General features: G+C 38.2%; 2 protein-coding genes across 3 annotated transcripts; one reads left to right on the top strand and one right to left on the bottom strand.

Annotated features, from left to right (window-relative positions):
- Positions 1 to 848: 848 nt before the first annotated feature.
- Positions 849 to 2,800, top strand: LOC110770739 (Rhodanese/Cell cycle control phosphatase superfamily protein). Its single transcript, XM_021974941.2, has 6 exons — positions 849 to 1,006; positions 1,274 to 1,530; positions 1,654 to 1,804; positions 2,099 to 2,184; positions 2,278 to 2,382; positions 2,481 to 2,800. Exons 1-6 carry the CDS (start codon positions 954 to 956, stop codon positions 2,549 to 2,551), a joined length of 723 nt encoding a protein of 240 aa, XP_021830633.1. The 5' UTR covers positions 849 to 953; the 3' UTR covers positions 2,552 to 2,800.
- Positions 2,801 to 2,936: 136 nt separating this feature from the next.
- Positions 2,937 to 10,183, bottom strand: LOC110746785 (Tubulin binding cofactor C domain-containing protein). 2 transcript variants are annotated; one of them, XM_088244028.1, is made up of 9 exons: positions 9,587 to 10,183; positions 7,841 to 7,981; positions 6,596 to 6,976; positions 5,767 to 5,871; positions 5,391 to 5,531; positions 4,439 to 4,642; positions 4,044 to 4,136; positions 3,815 to 3,923; positions 2,937 to 3,435 (listed from the first exon to the last, which is right to left on the bottom strand). In XM_088244028.1, exons 1-9 carry the CDS (start codon positions 10,061 to 10,063, stop codon positions 3,392 to 3,394), a joined length of 1,695 nt encoding a protein of 564 aa, XP_088100154.1. In that variant the 5' UTR covers positions 10,064 to 10,183; the 3' UTR covers positions 2,937 to 3,391. The 2 variants fall into 2 exon arrangements, with proteins under 2 accessions (XP_088100154.1, XP_088100155.1); XM_088244029.1 differs by having other exon boundaries at positions 3,815 to 3,926; positions 9,587 to 10,169.
- Between the last annotated feature and the right edge of the window lie 8,238 nt (positions 10,184 to 18,421).

Genomic DNA, 18,421 nt, shown 5'->3' with positions numbered 1-18,421 from the left:
TAAAAACACAAATTCTAGAAAATAGGACTATTTATTATGTACTTATTATTTGTCACATGATAAGAACAGTTTGACAAAAATATTTTCAATTAATTCTTGGGAAATATTCAAATATACATTCGTTAGTTTCTTGCTCTCAACTCTCTATTGTGATAATGGATTGTGATATTTCCTAGAATAGATTAAGGCTTACCAACTAAGTATAGTGGTACTTCTTTTTTCACTGTTGGAAGAAGAAGAATCGGTTCGTTTCAGTTCAATTAAAAAGAAATCAATAACCAAGGTGGTTGGTGTGAGTGGTTCGACACTCTCATTCCTTAAGAGAGGTTAGGGGTTCGATCCCTGCTCTCGTACGGAATCACCACTTTGGCCAACACTTTACCCCTTACGGGCCGACCCGGTGTGAGTGGGGATTAGTCTGGGTTGTGGTTAAGGCTTAAAGGTGTCACCCATAGTTGGGGCCCATCCAGGACCACCTCATGGTTCAGACAAAAAAAAAACAAAAAACAAAAAAAAAAAAAAAAAGAAATCAATGAGTGTGGTTTGGTTGACTTTAAGATTTAAGGGAAACTAACGAAAAAAATTCCGCGTGTAAAAAAATAAATCCAAATTTGAAAAAATTTGTCTGATCTGGTGAATTGCCAGTTCAAGACTCTTAAAACAGAATTCAAACCGGTTTGTTTCCGACCAATCTCATTTGGTGAATTTGAAAAAATCTTGTCATGAGATCAGTTGTTATTGAGAGTTGTGTAAATTTCTCTTATAAAAAGAACCGGTAAAAAGATTCGGTGTATCTAATATCCGAAACCAGTTGCCACGTGGCACCAACCCATTGCCCTCCCCAAATTTCTTGGGCCATTCAGGGATGTTTTTTCATCTAGTGGACAGTGAGCGGAGAGAGAGAGAGAGAGAAGAGACACAAGGCTTCTTTTAGCTTCCAGGGAACCACAACGATGGCAGCCTTGGCAGGGATTGGCTCTTGTTGTTCAACTCTCTCTTCCACAAGGTAAAGCATTTCCTGTCTTGTTTTCTGTACAACAATTCTTCACATCTTCAACTTCCTTCTTAGTAAGAGTAGCTCAACTATCTGAACACTTCTCAAATTCTCGGTGGTGGGTTTTCTTGTTTGGTTGCTGAGAAAGTGTAGAAAACTAAAAACAGACTAAAATTCATCTCTCTGTTCATTTCAAGCATTATGAGATACAGAGACGCATTCAACTGCTGAGCCAGATAATGTTTATTTCTTTATTTTATTTTTTTCCTTCTTTTGCAGCAATTTCCGCACATCTTGGTTGAAACTTGAGACTCGAACTCGTGGTGGAGGAACCATCTTAGGGACATCATACCGTCGTCGAACTTTGGCCATTAGAGCAGAAGTGAATTTTGTGACTGCAGAAGAAGCAAAAGAACTTATTGCAGTTGATGGATACACAGTTGTTGATGTTCGGGACAAATCTCAATTTGAACGAGCTCATATCAAATCATGCCATCATGTCCCTCTTTTCATTGCAAACGAAGACAATGACCCTGGTAATTGAGGGATTTTTTGTTTCTTTCTATTTTCTTCAACTGAACATATAATGGTTTTTGTTTGGAACCCCAAAAAACAACATGGGATTTTGTTCTCGCTAATGATTCAGATGTAATGGGCAGGCACAATCATAAAGAGGACTCTCCACAACAACTTTTCTGGTCTGTTCTATGGGTTGCCTTTCACTAAACCCAACCCTGAATTTGTACAATCTGTTAAATCCCAGTTTTCACCTCAAAGTAAACTGTTACTGGTGTGCCAGGAAGGATTGAGGTTAGTTTTTTATGCATGCTAGCTGCTAAGTTTTTGGCTTAATATATTTGTAAATGTATCTATCACTAAGAGAATCGTACCTGCTCTGGGGATGCCACTGTGGCTGCATTCCGAGCCAATCATGCATTGCGACTGTATACAGAGAAAGTTAAGCACGTGACAATGCTTGATTGGCTTGGGATATCCCCACAATGGCATTCCTGTTGCATAGAAGTTCTTCTCGTCACTGAGGCAAAGGTTTTGCCCATTCTAAACTATTTTGACACGATTATTCTGTTTCTTTCTAATGTCAAGGTCTACTGCTGCTGCCAATAAGTTGGAGCAAGCCGGGTTCGAAAACATAGCATGTATAACATCAGGACTTCAATCCGTAAAACCAGGTAATCAGGATTTTGATCCCAATGCTTTTGCTCTCTCTGGATTATCTTCTATGTGAAATTAACAGATGCCATGGCTTCTCTTTCCTATACCAGGAGCATTTGATTCTGTTGGTTCCACGGAGTTGCAAAACGCCGGCAAAGCCGGTTTAGTCACTGTTCAAGGGACGATTTCAGCTGTACTTGGAACAGTACTAATCTGTAAGTTTTTATGTTCGTACACCCTTATGAACACTTGTGTTGTTGTGTTGGTCCTTGAGATGATATTTACTTGTTACTTCTACTTGATCAAATGCCAGGTGCATACTTATTCATCACTTTCTTCCCCGATCAAGCCGAGAAGATACTCCAAATTTTCCAAACCACCTAGCCTCCACAAGATGCTTACATTTATCAGAAAATTTTGCACTTCTCTCCAACCCCATCAAGTGATTTGAGTAAGTGGAGATTTTTCAGGCATCTGCAACACAACATCCAAGGGACCATAGCTTGTATCGATGTATAAAAGGCTGTACATTTTTCAGTGTAAATTTGGTGGAAACTCACCGGAAAAATTGATTAATTCGAACTCTCATTTATCTAGTCAAAAATGAAATCTAAATAAAAGTAACTTACTTTATTGCTATCCAGTGAAATCTCATAGCTACAGATTCAAAGACCAATCTATATAAGGTTGAGATCAAGAGAAATCGTTATGCTCATTCAACAAGTTTTTCTACCTTATTCAAGTTCCACACCAATAAGATCGTGAGGACTGTCTACAACAATGCAGGATCACGTTCCATTTTTATATATATAAAAAATGATATAAAGAACTAAGTCACTCTAGCAACATAATCTAAAAACGAAACCTCGCAACAAAGGAACAAAACTCAAGGTTAGAGTAGAGATCCAACATTCTAGACCCACATGAAAAATAAAAAAGGAAAATTCACAAGGCTGTGAACCTAGGTTAACAAAATATTACAGTAAGATTATTCTTTCCAAAAAAAAATATTACAATGGGAGATTAGCGAATGTTATTCCGATTACATCCTGTGCACCGTATCAATGCATAATTATGCAGGGTACCATTCCAAAGTACAAAGGGTTGATTTGCCCTGTAGCACCATCAGAACCAGCAAGGTGGCCATGGTAGGATTGAAAGATAAAACCAGAAAGCTTCTTTCTATACCACTCTTGGTTGTTCCACAGCATTATGACGCAAAAATCATTCTCCTTGTAGGCAATAAAGCTGACGGATGTTTCCAGAAGCTGTCACAGGCATTAAATAAGCTTGTCAAACCACATTGTACCCATCTTCATAACAAGAAAAGCTCATGAAATTATATTAGATGGGATGCATATAAACACACTTCTAAGTCTAGAAGGATCAAGTGATAGTTTAAGTAAAGCCACATAAAAAAGGGATAGAAGAAAACTAAATTCCATAAGGTTTCTTGTTTTGCCTGATTATTAGGTGCAAATGGCGCTTGAAAATGCTGACAACAAAGCAGTTCTTGAGAGAGATCAAAGTGTAAGATATGTTAATTTACTTTGCTGTGCAAAATAGCGCGCAGATGATGTTCCAAACAAATAGTATAAAGAGCACGTGTGTGTCAGCTTGACGAAACTATATAATAATGATCATTACCATACAACCAGTCTTTAAAATATACGTGAAGAGCAGTGGATAATTCCCGTTTTTTGTTTTCTTCAAGAGGTGCTTCCCTCAATAATTGCTTTACCTCCCCTAAATTGTTCTGCTGGAGAAAAATATAAAACAATGAAAAGATAAAAACATGACCCCACCAATATCAGGAAATTCTTGGTTAAAATAAAATAAAAATTAATGTCAGTATACTCAGCTGTAGTAAACATACATTTCTATGCTGGGATGCCACATAAATATCTGGTAATGGAAATGGGTTGTCTTTTGTGGAGCCCTCTGATTCACCTCCATACCAGTTTGGAATCTGTACATCAAGGAAGCATATAGGACGTGACTAAATAATTCAGAAAGAAATTGAATCACTCTATAGCAACTACAAGACCATCTCAACCCTCCTCCCAACCACCCAAAAAGAATAATTAGAAAATACAAGTGTGATTGCCCAAAAGAACATGACTTTGCCTAAAGAGATTGTCGGTAGAGCCTTTCCAAGGTTTTGTTCAGTTTAATTATGAAAAACTATTATTTCCAGGAACTAAGGGCAACTTTTAATACACTATTCAAATCTACAAATAAACAGCCTATAGTAAAAATTATAAAATATACCAAAAAATTTGTGAACTGCTCAGGGTCTAAGTGTGAACCAGACTCAGCTTGAGCATCAGAGACACCTGCTGGATGAGATAACGAATCATGTGGATCAACCACTCCAAGTGCCAGGGGTTCATTCCATCTGTTGATAGTAGCATCAATCCCAACTTCATTCATGTGCTCCTCCAACTGACCGTAAAATGTATTGTAGGGTGCCACCTGATAAAAAGCAGGAGGTAAAAACAAAAATCTTCTTTATTAGAACTTGAAGAATAAAACACAGAAAACTATCATCACAATGTAATATAATACGTCATATGATCACGAATTTAATGATAGGTAACCGTAAAGATTATCAATTTTGTTACTCTTAGAGTCATATTGTATTCAATTTGAAGTCAAAGGTTTAACATAGCAAAAGAAACCGATGCAAACAGGACCATTTTTCAGAATTAAACCATAACAACTAAATGTGTACAAGACTGTCAGCAAAGATCAGTTACAAAGACCGGGCTAAAAGGGTGTGTGTGTAGTATGTTCACTGTAACTTCGCACGTAGGGCTGTGACATTTCATTTAATATTTTACACAGATGTCAAGAAGAACTATTAGATTTGGTGGCATGCTATCGAATGTAGAATGGAAATAAGTCTTATGGTGCACTGCTGATGATATCAATCTCAATAAGACAAGCATAGTGACCAATAACATGTCAATGAAACATATTAAATATGTTGCATACAGTAGGATATATGGGATCACAGAAAAGAAATTACATGGCGATGGTAGTTTTACAAACAATCAAATAGGTTCAACAATTAACCAAAAAATCCGCATTAAGATCAGTTGCAGAAGATAAAGCATAACAGTACCTGGGGAAACTCAATCAAATGTAAATTATACTGTAAAAAGCCTTAGAACCAGCTAGTAACACAATTGCGCATCACCTTTAAGGAGTGAAAACTCACCTGTAACTTATGGTTATCACCAACAATAAGTGGTCTCTGGTTTACCCCAAGAAAAAACATGCATTCACGGCAGTTAGCAATGCAGATTCGTTTTGCTGCTGTAATCACATGAACTCGCTCACAGTGTTCAATTCTTACAGCCTGTAAGAAACATTAGATCGTCTAAGATATAAGATTCAAGTCAACAGGTGTCTAGAGGACCCACACCCATTGCATACAAAACAGTAATTACCAGGTTGATCACTTCACATTACAGTAATAAGTCATTAGAGAGATAGGTAAGGGCTTAAAAAGAAAACTTAGATGATTTTCCAGCAACAGAACCATTGCAACAGTCAATAATTCAAAGCACAAACACAAATCCCTTTGGTGTTACCTTTCCAACAGCTCCAAGAACAATAGTAGCATCGGAGCATCCATAAACTGTGGCATATCTCAGAGGTGCTAATATGTAGATAACTGAATCGTGGCAATTTAAAACCTGCAATTGTAAACAAATTAATAGCAAACCGATAAATTCCATAAATAAAAAATAGCAAGCTGATAAACCTATTACAATCTCAGTTCACAATTTTTGCACACATCATGAAGGAGAACATATTGAGAAAATCATAACAAGAATGCTGTCATTAAAAAAGTGCATTAGCTTCCCTCCAATATGCTACAATGAGGCTCAAAATCATTTCACTGAGCCTGATAATTAAGATTAGGATCAACTTGAATGACAAGCTACCTCCCTATACACAACAGACTTGAAGAAAGGTGAAGCAAATGCATCTATAAAATAATTCCAAATAACTTAGTCAATTTGGAAACAAAAATTTGCAAGCATAACATTGGCAAAACCTTTCAAGCTTCTATATCCATCACACACAGAAGCATAGCATGGGCATTAGCACAGCCCAAAACCATGAGTGACCAAGAATGAATCCCCATGGTGACATGCAACATGCAATCATTACATACAACTCATACCTTGATAATCGTTTGACATAACAAATAGAATTTTCTCCTAAAAATGAGTTTGATTTTTCTTGTTAGGAAAAAAAAGGGTTATTTTCTCCATTTTATTCCTTCTGGTTCTGCAGTTCTTGATAAGCATTTAAATACAAATGATCGCCTAAATGTAGACATCGGAAAACAAATGGACATTACATTTTATGTATTAATTAAAAGAAAAAGTATAATATGCCTTATAAACAAACCTTTACAGATGAGCCTTTAAGATCAGATGCTTGCTTTATAAGTGATGACTTGGAGATCCCTTCAATAAAACTTGGACCTCTAACACTTATTGAGCCCTTGTTTGTACTCGTGCAGGCATCAGCCATGGGAACATCTTGATCTGAGGAACTGGGTGGGCCATTTTCTTTCGGAGAAATTCTTTCAGAAATATTTTCCAACGAAGAAACTATATTCTGCAGAACCCAATCATGAACTTGTGCAGCAGGAACAGGAACAGCAGGCATATCAGGATCCGAATTTGCAAAAAAAGGAGCATATTGGCCCAAGTGATATCCTTCAGATCCTTTATCACCAAAGTAAAACAGAAAGCCAAGGTGCTCAAATTTCTCCATGGTCAAAACCTAAAACCATAGGGTTAAATCAGATAATTACAAGTAGGCTAGGCAGATACTAACAAGAAAGGACAATTATAATATTCCATAATGCTAATAACATAAGAACTCGTATATGAAATTATATTGAAATGATTGAGAGTCGCATACGAGACAAATTCCTGTAAGGGCTTTTCTTTTCTCAATTGACAAAAAACTACCTACGATACTTGGTTGGTGCAAATCAAAGGTAGGTCTGATGAAAATCCTGAAACATTGGATATCACGTTATGCAATCACCACAGTAGGTAGTCCCAACTACGAACATAGGTGGTTATGGCCCAACTTATTGTCATCTAGATTAACTGTTCCGCCAGTGCATACTCTACCAGGTGCAATGGCCGCATAAAAGAACAAAAGAAAAGGAAATGTATGTCCTTTTTTTTTTGTGACTGTAAATGGCAGCAATATCTTAACGATGTATTGGATGAACTAAATTACAATTCCATTTTCATTAACCTTAAATATGTCCTACTTTGCCTTAGGTGAGATGAATGATAACCAATGTTCAGTACATAGCATGAAAGGGGAATGTAAGGTTCATGCCTCAAGACTTAGCATGGAGAAATCACTTTCCACAAACACAAATGCATATGAGGCTATAATTGGTGTTTAACTCTTGAGTCATGACACGCCAAAACATGAATTAAAGGATGGGGTGGCGCTCACAGTGGGAAGAAACTTTTTCTATCAAATTGGACAAAGGACTATCAGGCAAAAGGAAAGAGAAATGTTACCATTACTTCTAACGTGTATGATTCACTTTGTGGTAGCCAGAATAACAAAGGTGTGAATTTAATTCAAAGAAAGAAACTAAGTATTAATTCCACAAACCAGAGATTCTTCGCCTTCCCCCTCCACAGGTTCTGCTAAAAGAGAGACAATGTTGGCCAAATGCTTTTGCAGATATGACAACTGATGGGCCTCTTCATCAGCCTGTGATGGCACAAACCGACGGCTATTGCTACGCACAAGCTGCCATGTGTTCGCATTCCAAGGTTGATATAAGTTTAATTCAACACAAAAAATTGTCTCAAATGACAGTAACAAGAAACTAAATATGAGAAAAGAACAATTTCAGTACAAAGACAGTAATGAATTATATAGTATCTAGATATAAAAAATGTTGTACTATATACTACAGGAATTCATCTGAATGAAACTAACTCAACAAAAACCTTGTTCTAACAGTTTAGAATCAACCACATAAGTTGCATTGTGAAACATTACGAGTACATAAATCTAATGAAACAAAGGCAGCAACAATGTACCACTGCCATGCCGAAGGAATCCAAATATGCACATCCTACATGATAAAACTAGGAGGTCCGCTCACTACAGCGCGACATTCGGTGCTTGCAATTTTGCTTTTAAGTTCCACTCAATCCAATAGACATAGAAAAGAAGGCAACAAATTGTTGCAACCCATGTGAGTTCCTTAGGTTTTTTTTTAAATCGTGATTGCGTATTGTGTCGCAAATTATGTAAGCTATAGCGTAAGCATTGATGCGTTGTCACGTAAGCTATTTGGGACTAGAAATATTATAGCTAAAATAATAATATAGACAATAAAAAAAGGCCACCCAAAAAGTCTAAATATCATTCCATCACAATAGTTGATCAATAAAATGTCACATGATCAACATTCTCCTCTAAATTACAAATAAACAACTTCATTGAATAATTGAATATAAACGAACTGATTCGAATAAATTACGGAATATACATAAGAACTTATGAAATTACCAAAGATTCAATTTATGAAATTGTCCAAAACATACAACCACAAAACAGAAAATTTAAATAATAATAAATAAATAAAAGATGAATAAACACATGTGTTTGCTGAAAATCCTGTTCAAGTAGTACCCCCCAAGTCACAACACAGAGAAGAAGCAACATCTATTGACTCGAAACATCAAAGTATGGCATTTTATGGATTTGTGTCAATTTTTTGGTAAATTTGAGGTTCAGGGTTTGTTTTCTTAAAGTGACGGTCATATAGCGACAGCCATTTGATACTTTCACGATGATAGTCTGCTATGTTGGAAAAAATTTATGCAACGCTTATGAAGCTCGATCCGCTATTTAAAACACTGACTCTATGCACACAATTGATCATAATGTTCAACCAGCTCCCATGAAAATTAATATAAGATAAACTAATATGAGCAAAAAGGTTACATAAACCAAGAGATCATACCAAATTCAAATAAAAACCCTCATTCTAATCCACATTGTATTCCATCCAAACAATATTTTCACACCAACAAATAAACACATACAAAGTCAACCAATTGATCTGAATAAACCCAATTCACAAGGCTACAACCCCACTTCAAAGAAACCAACGCCTTCAACAAAATCACCAACCTCTTGTAACTAATCAAATTTTATACAAATTCCAAAACCAACGGCCAAACTAAGCAATGAATCGCGGCAAACCCATTTCAATTTGCCCCAAACTTATCATACCGTCCCAAATTCACCACTGTAATCTAAAATAACACCAGCATTGCTTGCACAATGGACCACCAAAAAACAAAAAGAAAAAATATTAATTCAGGAACGACTTATCACCTGCAATGGCGATAAAGCGGACAAATACCCATCGAAAGCCGAGGTCGAAGGCCAAACATCTGCGACGGCAGCCGAGTCCTTGTGCGTCCTCGGCAGCAACTTCTTGTACGACTGAATGTAGAGGAACAGAACCAGATCATTCACATCGGCGCCGACCTCATCAACCACGTCCGGCTTGGATTTGAGGAGCGGGTCGGACTCCGATTGGAGAACAGAGGCAAGGGTATCGAGGACGAGCCTGGCATGATCAATGGAGATCTGAAGCACCTCGGAGATCGCGGCCGAGTTGACCCGGTGACTCGAAGACTGCTCGATCAGCTTCTGCTTCAGGGGAATTAGGGTTTGCGTCGGGTCTGTGAAGATGAGCTTAGGGATGGGCAAAAGCCCGTGCTCGAATGGCTCGCGCCTCGGGTGAATCAGAAGGGCCGGGTCTTTGGTGGAAGACGACGACGTTGAGGGCTCAATTGGGTCGCTCATGGTTTTTTCGAGAGGCAGCAAAACGCAGAGTTTTCTATAGACAGATTTGTGAGTTGCAGATCTTCCAGAAATGAATAATGAGAGAGAGAGAGAGAGAGAGAGAGAGAGAGAGAGAGAGAGAGGTTGAGGGAGAGAGTGAGGGAAGAGATCAGGTATGGTTGGGTGCAGGAAGACTAGACTTCGTGTGCGCTTTTGATTGGGTACTGCTAGAGTTGCCAGTTAGCGTAACCAATAATCTGTTGAATTGTGGCCAACTCCGAAGGGGTAAGTGGAGAACAAGTGGATTAGAATCGGTGGGGTCCGTTGATATATATCGGGCAACGCATGAGCGTTCGGATGATATCAACTATCTCTAGTATCAACCCCTTTTGACCATAAAGTTGCAATAAAATATTTAAGGGTCTACATTTTAGATTTTTGGGAGTTTTAAGCTGTGGGTTCGATCTAGTTTTGGATTGTTTTCGCTTAAACTGGAACTAACGGCCTATTTGAGAGTGCTTTTGAAAGGATCAAAAGCGTTTGATGACAATCAAAAGCACTTCTAATAATGTTTGGCAGAAAAGTTTAGAAGCGCTTTCTAAATAATCATTTGTTATGTGCTTATTCAGGAAGCAGGAAGCACTCCGGATTTTTTCTTTTTATAAGCTTTATACATTTTTATAATAAAAGTGCTTTTGCCGGAAGTATTTATGAGCAGAAATACTTTCTAAAGAAGTTATTCTAAACGAGCCCTAAATTAATCAACTATGGAGTGCGATTTTAAGGGTATTTCTTTTCTTAATGTTTGCAAATGTCTCAACTATTTTACGATTTAGAATTGAGCCCAATATTTTTTTATAATGATTGAGCCCAATTACATACAAAAATAATGTAAGGACATGTCTTTCAATATTGAGAAAAGAGGGACCATTAGAGCATCTCTAATGAGGAGATGTAAAATTGGGATGTAAATCAGATTTTTGCTCCAATTGTGAGATGTTAATTTGTTGATGTATACAAACTTGTCATTAAGGCCATTTTGAATATCTTTCATCTCTAGCTGTAGATGGCATGTTGAAATTAATATGGGGAGTCCATAACTGGAATGTTGGAGGAAAGGAATGGAAGTCGGTGTTAGCTCTCTTTTTAATTTAGTTGGATGCATGTCAGTTTAGGCTACAAGTAGAGGTGTCAAACAGATCAGGTCCGCCTGAACACAGCATAAGTACGGCTCGATTAAGTAAAGTTTGACATGGCACGACTTGTATCTTTGGACGAGCCGAGACGAGGTAATTCGACCCGATAGATCGAGCCAATCGAGACCCGTCATGGACCGTGCCAAACCGAAACCCAACCGACCAGCCTGTTTAAAGCCCATTTATTAAATTATATTTGTTTTTTTTTAGAAGAAAATGTTCATTCATAATATCAAGAACGTACATATAATGACACGAAACAGTAGTCTCATTAAAACCTTCCTAAGAAAACCCAGGCGAGGAAAGAGTACCGCACATGTCAAGGACTAATAAGAGAGTCCTAATCAGGTCATGCTGGACTGCTTGCTAAACAAAAAACAGGAAAACCCAATAGGGAAACCGACTTCAAAAGCACAGTAACACCATTATGAAGTCATAGTCCTTCATACAACAACAAAGGTAAAGTATCTCGACCCAGGATCTGAGGCAGACAGAGACACCAGAGAACAAGACATCGAACAAAACACAATAAGCATGCTAGAGAAAAGAAAATCCAAAAAAACACACTCAAACTTCTTCACACTGACAAAGAAAACCTCATATGAAGATATTGTTCATAAGGCAGTCAAAGTCGCATTGGTATGCTAGGAAGGAGATGACAGAGGGAGAACAGGCAACAAGAAGACAAACCTAGCCTGAGCCACTTAACCTGAAGCAGATATCAGCAATGCATTCGCACGATGCCAAGTCGAGAAATGCTTGTCTGAATAGCTTAAGGGAAGTTCCTAAGAGACCCCAAGAGACCGGTCTTCATAGGCAGAAGATCACAGGTACCACTGCTTAGGAGCCACTACATCCACTCCATGAGTCAAAACCTCACTATCAATGGAAGCTTTCACAGAGCTCTTGCGCTTGATGCTAAAAGAACTAGAAACACTTCAGTTATTAGGTTGGTTTGCAAGAACTTGGGCCACGAGACTAAAGATAAAACCAATAAAGTGATTAGAGACATCAAAGGACCCAATGACCACACCAGCGAGTTCACATCATGTAAGAACCATGCGACTTCCAAAAGAGCGTTCAATCTCATCAACAGATTCATCGAGAGCAATAACCGAGGAGGACATGACAATGGCTTAAACCCCTAAAAAGAAAATAGGTCGCAAAAACCCTAAAATCCAAAACCCGATATGCAGAGAAGGTTAAGGAAGAGGGTCGACGATGACACAGAAAGACGAGGGCGCACGACAACGACGCAAGTAAGAATGATAAGTCGAGGGCATTGTTGCAGAGAGAGCGAGCGAAAGGAAGTGATGAAGGCGACAGGAATGATGAAGTTGGAAGGCGAGGTCGTAGGCGCGAGGGCAAAGAGACCGACTGAGGAAGGCGGACAAAACTAAAGAGGAGGTGACGGCGCATAGACCAAACCCTAACCCTAGCTTTTGTCTCTCCTCGCTAGCAAGAGAGAATCCCTTGTTTACATTTGATTACCAAGCAATACAATTTGATTAAACTAATCAAATCATACTACTACATATACTATCCACGAAACTACACTGACATTGATTGAAAATTCTATTAAATTATATATTGTTATAGTGAAAAATAATACATAATTTTATTGTAACACCCCGACCCAATTGAATCGTCTTATTCAATTTATTTTATTTGCACAATGACATTTTTACCCTCGAGAGTAGGGGCACTTTAGTCACTTTTTGTTTCGAAAGGATTTGGGGGAATTAAGTGGCACCGTTGCATAGAGCTCGCTCTCTCTAGTTTGTAGACACATAGTGGGCTCAAACCGGAGTTTTAAAGAAGAAGTTATGATCTACGGAAGTGCAGTTGCACAATCATAAATATGGGCAGCTTCTCTCTCTCTCACTCTCTCTCTCTCTCATTTTCTCTCTCTCCTCTCCCGACTCTCTCTGTCTCTGTCTCTCTGTCTCTATCTCTCCTTCACGAAAATAGACCGGCCATTTTTCTCGGCGTTTTCTCCTCCTTCTGGTCACGGCCGGCGACGCCACGCCTCACAAAACTTTCGTCTCTTCCTCCTATACACGTCTATACCCATTTTCACCTTTGAAACTCCAATATTGGTTGCGATTTTGGACTGAAACCTTAGCCGAAACCCTCTTTCGTCACTAGCAGTGTTCGTGCAATTTCAGACAATTTCAACTGCCAAAATCGTCGAACCAGGTATGAAACTTCATCCTCTCATTGTGTTCTACCTATTTATGTGCTTGGTTTGGGTTAATTTTGAGGTTTTAGAGATCAATTTCTAACCCCCAATTATGCCGACGATTTCGGCTTTGATCTGCCTAGTTCCAGTCAGTTTTTGGTTGTGGTCCAAGAACAAAATTTGATCCCCTAGGTAGTTTGATTCTAATGGTATGGGCATTGACCGGCGATTTGGAGTTTTTCGGTTGCCGGAAATTACTTAAGGCACCAACGCGCTGCCTGCAGCGGGTGGTAGCACGTGGACCACTTTGTGGCACCCATTAGGTTCTAAAATGATACCCTTGTCATCCTAAGCACGACGGTATGCTCAAATTTGGAATTGGTTACCGTTTAACAGTCGAACATATATTGCACCTATTATGTGATATTTGGGTTCAATGGGTTTGGACCGTTTGATCAACCCCAATTTCAAATATGTTGTTCCTTATACCTCTAGGATCGTGTAAGATCTTGCGGATCAAGAATCGAAGTCTCGGATACTCCGAGTCAATGATTCCAAGGTTAAACGAATCGATCACTGTCTGATTGTGCGATTGGCTTAGATCCGACAGTTCAATCGAGACCAAACCTTCGGGACTTGTTTAGTAGACTTTGTGGCACCTATATGAACTTTTGAATAAAAAATCAGAGGTCATAGGCCCGGGGGCCCGATTGACCCATATGGAATGTTTGACCACTTAGTTGACCATGAGTCTTCCGAGACTGTCTCATCCTTTGGGAAGTACTAGGATGACCCTATAAACCTTCGTAAAGGTTGTGCACACTTTGAGACTCGAGAACTTGAGTTTTGAGTTAAAATTCGTAGTTGGGTACGTTTATTAATTAAGCCCATTTATTCTCTCGAATAGGTACTCTTCCTTCGCGTATTCCAGAGGAAGAGCTCTCTCAAGATTGAGTAGCGTTGGACCTGTAGTAAGTGGACATTGTTTTAAATGAGCATTATTTTTCCAAAATGGAATTGCATGCATAAATGAGATTTGATTTAGAACTTGGTTTATTTGGTTTATTGGGATTATGGGATTTGATATATATTTTAACTATGGCTTTATAGTATCTTATGGGATTACTAGAACTTATTGTTAGATATAAAGTATTTAGATTGTGCGTTTGGATTATGATTTTATGAGATTATGTTATGGGATTATCGGATTTTAATTTGATATTTGAAGGATATGGATATTTTGGGACTATGGAATTATTATATTGTCATAACTATGGTTTTGAAATGCTTATGAGAGTAATTATTCTTATCTAAAACTCTCGACTTTTCTTCTTCTTGACTCTTTTTGTCCCCCAACCCAAAACCAACTCCAGATCTGAAATTCTCCTTGGTTCCAGGGGTTCTCCCCTGGAACCACCCCCTTCGGTTAATAATCCGGGTCTCTCTCCCCCCCGTTATGTTGTGGAGAGTTTTCCCTCCCAGCTTTTGTTGGGTTTTGTCTACTCCTTGCTTTTGCAAGGTTTTGATTTCTTTCCTTTTTCTTTAGGGTTTGTATTACAATCTTTTGTGGCTGGTTTTTGGATGATCTTGCTAGATCTACTGCTATTATGGTAGATCTCGTGTAGATCTCTCTATATTGGAGGTGGAGCTGTTGAATTTGGTGGATCTACATTTATTGTGCTTGGGGATCAAAGGGATTAGGAGATGCTGTGATATTCTTTGGAATGTCCTGGTGGAAGTAGAGCGGTTATGCCCTCCACTCTTGAGGTGTTTCCTGTCCCATGAAGTTTGAGAGATTGTTCTCTGTCTTGATCTTCTTTCAATACTCGTTTCTGCAAGGATTTGGGTCCTCCTCATCTGTAACTCCTTGTTAGATGAGTTTAAAGTTGTATTCTGTCTTTTAACAATCTTGTAATACTTGTGTTTAGTTGGTGTTGTTGTTTTAGTCTCAGTATTGAAAGAACCTCCTGGATGTGTTCTTATTGTTGTATCTGGGCTTGTGCCCTGTTCTTCAATGGATTCTAGACTGTTTCGCAATAATAATAAATAAAAAATAAAAAATAAAAAAGAAGCTTATGAGAGTTATATATATTAGTTTGTGAAAGTGGATTTTGGATCTTGGTGACGACACGCCATTATATGTACCTCCACCCCCCCCCCCCTGCACAACACATTGATATTAGAAATGATGGATACTTGGATATGAAAGTTTGGATATGTCGGAACCCGGGCATCCTTGATGGGGTGTTACTGTAGACCCTTACCGGGTAGTCTACGCATGTAGGACTTAGTTCAGCCGCACGAGTATTGAGGATTCTGTTGTGCGTGTCTGGGAGCCCAGTTCCCCGGTTGGAAGGCTCGTCCCTAGCCACATGGTTATTGAAGATTCTTCCATGTGGTCTAGTCAAACAATCCCCCGTTTAGATTGTTTCCCCTAGTACATAATAATGATGTGTTTATTTTTGGTATGTGTATATTTATAGTTATATATATATATATATACAGAAATTCTCTTATGCGGACATCCGGACGTTATTATCGTGCGGACGCAGTGTATTTTGTACTACCCCTCTCTGTTTTCCTGCCTGTTTACAATAGGATCCGCACGATAATAACGTGCGGACATCCGGATAAGAGAATAACTGTATATATATATATATATGAGGATTTACTTTCCAGGTTTTGAGATTTCTTGAGCATGTGCATTGAGACTACTTTGCACAGGTATGATTGTTTGAAATGAAGTTCGAATTTGATATAAACACTCTTCTTGAAAATAGATTTAAGATTTTTTTTTCTTTTCTATTAGCCTCTCTCTAACCCTAGCAGAGAAACAAAAACCCTTCAATGCCACACTTTGGGGGGAAGGTGGTCTGCCCTTCCTCCCCTCCTCTTCCTCCTCCTTCCTCCTTGAAACACAGTTCTCCCCTTCTCCCCATTTTTCCAATCTGGTGGGATGAAGACCATGGGCATGATTTCCCATATCACCACCATTTTTACCCCTCATATCTTGCTCCATACATACCCAAATCTATGTCTCATCTGGTTTTCTTCATCTCCCCTTTAATCTAGCCTCATCATTCTTGGTTTGCAGCTGCAAACTTTGAACGCACTTTGACGCGTATTTATCAGAAGGTGTGTAGAGCTTTAGCTCGGGTGCTTGCACCACCTCCTTCCAGGTTCTTGGTTCTTTTCCTCCTAGTTGTGGAATGGGTTTGCTCATTCTTGTTTTGTTGGCTGCAATTTTTTGGATGTATTGGTTGGGTTAATTCTGGATCTGTTAGTGAATCTCGAGTGGGCTATGTTTTGAGGGATGTTTGGCTTGGTTTGCTGACCTATGGGTATTTGGTTCCTCATGGTGGTGATTTGTGGTTTGTCCATCTACAGTCATGGAATTTCTCTTTGCTGGTGGCGGCAGCTTTGAGTTTTTCTTTGGTTGCAGCGGCGGCTAGGTTTTTTGTGCTTTATTTTATGTATTTTATGTTTAATGTGGGCTTTATGCTGGATGTGGGCGTAATGCCTCCCTATGGGCTATATGCCTTTATGTGGGCTAAATGTCTCTTTGTTGGCTCTTGACGTTTTAGGTTTTGGCTCGGGAACATGATCTTCATGCTAAACTGTACTGGTTTTAGCTAGATTTGTTCCTATTTGTTGTCTGTTAGCTTTCTGGCCGGTGCTTTTGCTCGGCTTTGTTTGTACTGTTCTCTATCCCTTTTTGGGGTTTGCAATGAATTGCAATTTTGCAATTTCGACCAAAAAAAAAAATTGAAGTTCGGATTTGAGATTGGATATTTGGGAATTACTGGGCATATGGTATTTTTGCAAGGGTTTAGTTATGAGAAAAAGGATTTTTGGGTTTTGTTGATTATATTTTATATTAACGGGATTACTTTGAAAGTTTCGATTTTATGGTTTTACAATAAGCATTAAATGAATAAATTTACGTTTTCCAAGAATTTGAGGAGTATTAATTACTTAAGATTTCCTTATCGTATATCTTGATGTAAGTATACTGAATTGAATTATTTTCAAGTATCATAAGGTATATATGTACGTATACAAAAGGATTTTGTTGCATAGTTTTTTTTGGCATTATTTTCTAAAACGGAGGGGATTATTATTTTGAATATAAATTATGTTTAAAGCTTTGTTTTCGTTCACTTAGATTTTCTATTTTGCGCCCCTAGGTTCTAGATGTCTGAGGTCGAGACCACCACATCGAGGCATCATCATTGTCCGCTCCGTAGGAATGTTCTACTATCACTCTCTACCTTTATTCTTTCCCGAGTTGTAAACTTAATCTTCAGTTGCTCTGCTTGTGCGTTCTGAGTTTGGGTAGAGGGTGTGAAGCTCATTTGAATAGTCTTAACTGTAGTGCGTGCCTTTACCTTATGCATGCTGGAAGTTGGGTTGTTCTGGTGTTGTTTGCAAGGACGGTAATTTGGGAATTGTCCCAGTTATGGGGGAGACTTTACCGAAATTTCAATAACAATTGAATCGTCTATCCGTTTAAACTAGTGCTAAAGGGCTTTTTAGTAAAGTGGGTCCAATATCAGTTAGACGTAGGACAGGAAACAGGGTTCGTCACGGATTCCCAGGGGAAATCCGGGCAGGTCCCTGTCAATTATTGTATTTATATCTTAAATTGAAGTCTATTTTTTCTCTAATAATATATTTTAAAATTCAATGTTTTATATATACATAAAATAATGATTTTATTTTTAAAGTTTTAATTTTTTAAACCTGAACAATAGTCTAACTCATTTGTATTTATATGTACTTCAAATAAAGTCATTGGTATCTTTTTCTAACAAATAATAAATCTTATTAGTATATACATAATTGTACAAAGATTGAAATGAAATTGTAAAAAAATGCAATACAAAACTGAATGGACAAGCCTGGCCTAGCCCAACCCATTTGAAATATCTAATACAAATGTCTAGTCAACAAAATATTTTTTAACCAATCATGTTGCCAAAGTTAATTAATTCTCTACCA

The sequence above is a fragment of the Prunus avium genome, chromosome 7 (genome assembly GCF_965620075.1).
Source record: "Prunus avium chromosome 7, drPruAviu1.hap1.1, whole genome shotgun sequence".
Taxonomy (NCBI): Eukaryota; Viridiplantae; Streptophyta; class Magnoliopsida; order Rosales; family Rosaceae; genus Prunus; species Prunus avium.
The sequence above is the reverse complement of the archived record's forward strand: the minus strand, read 5'-3'. Positions and strand labels throughout refer to the sequence as shown.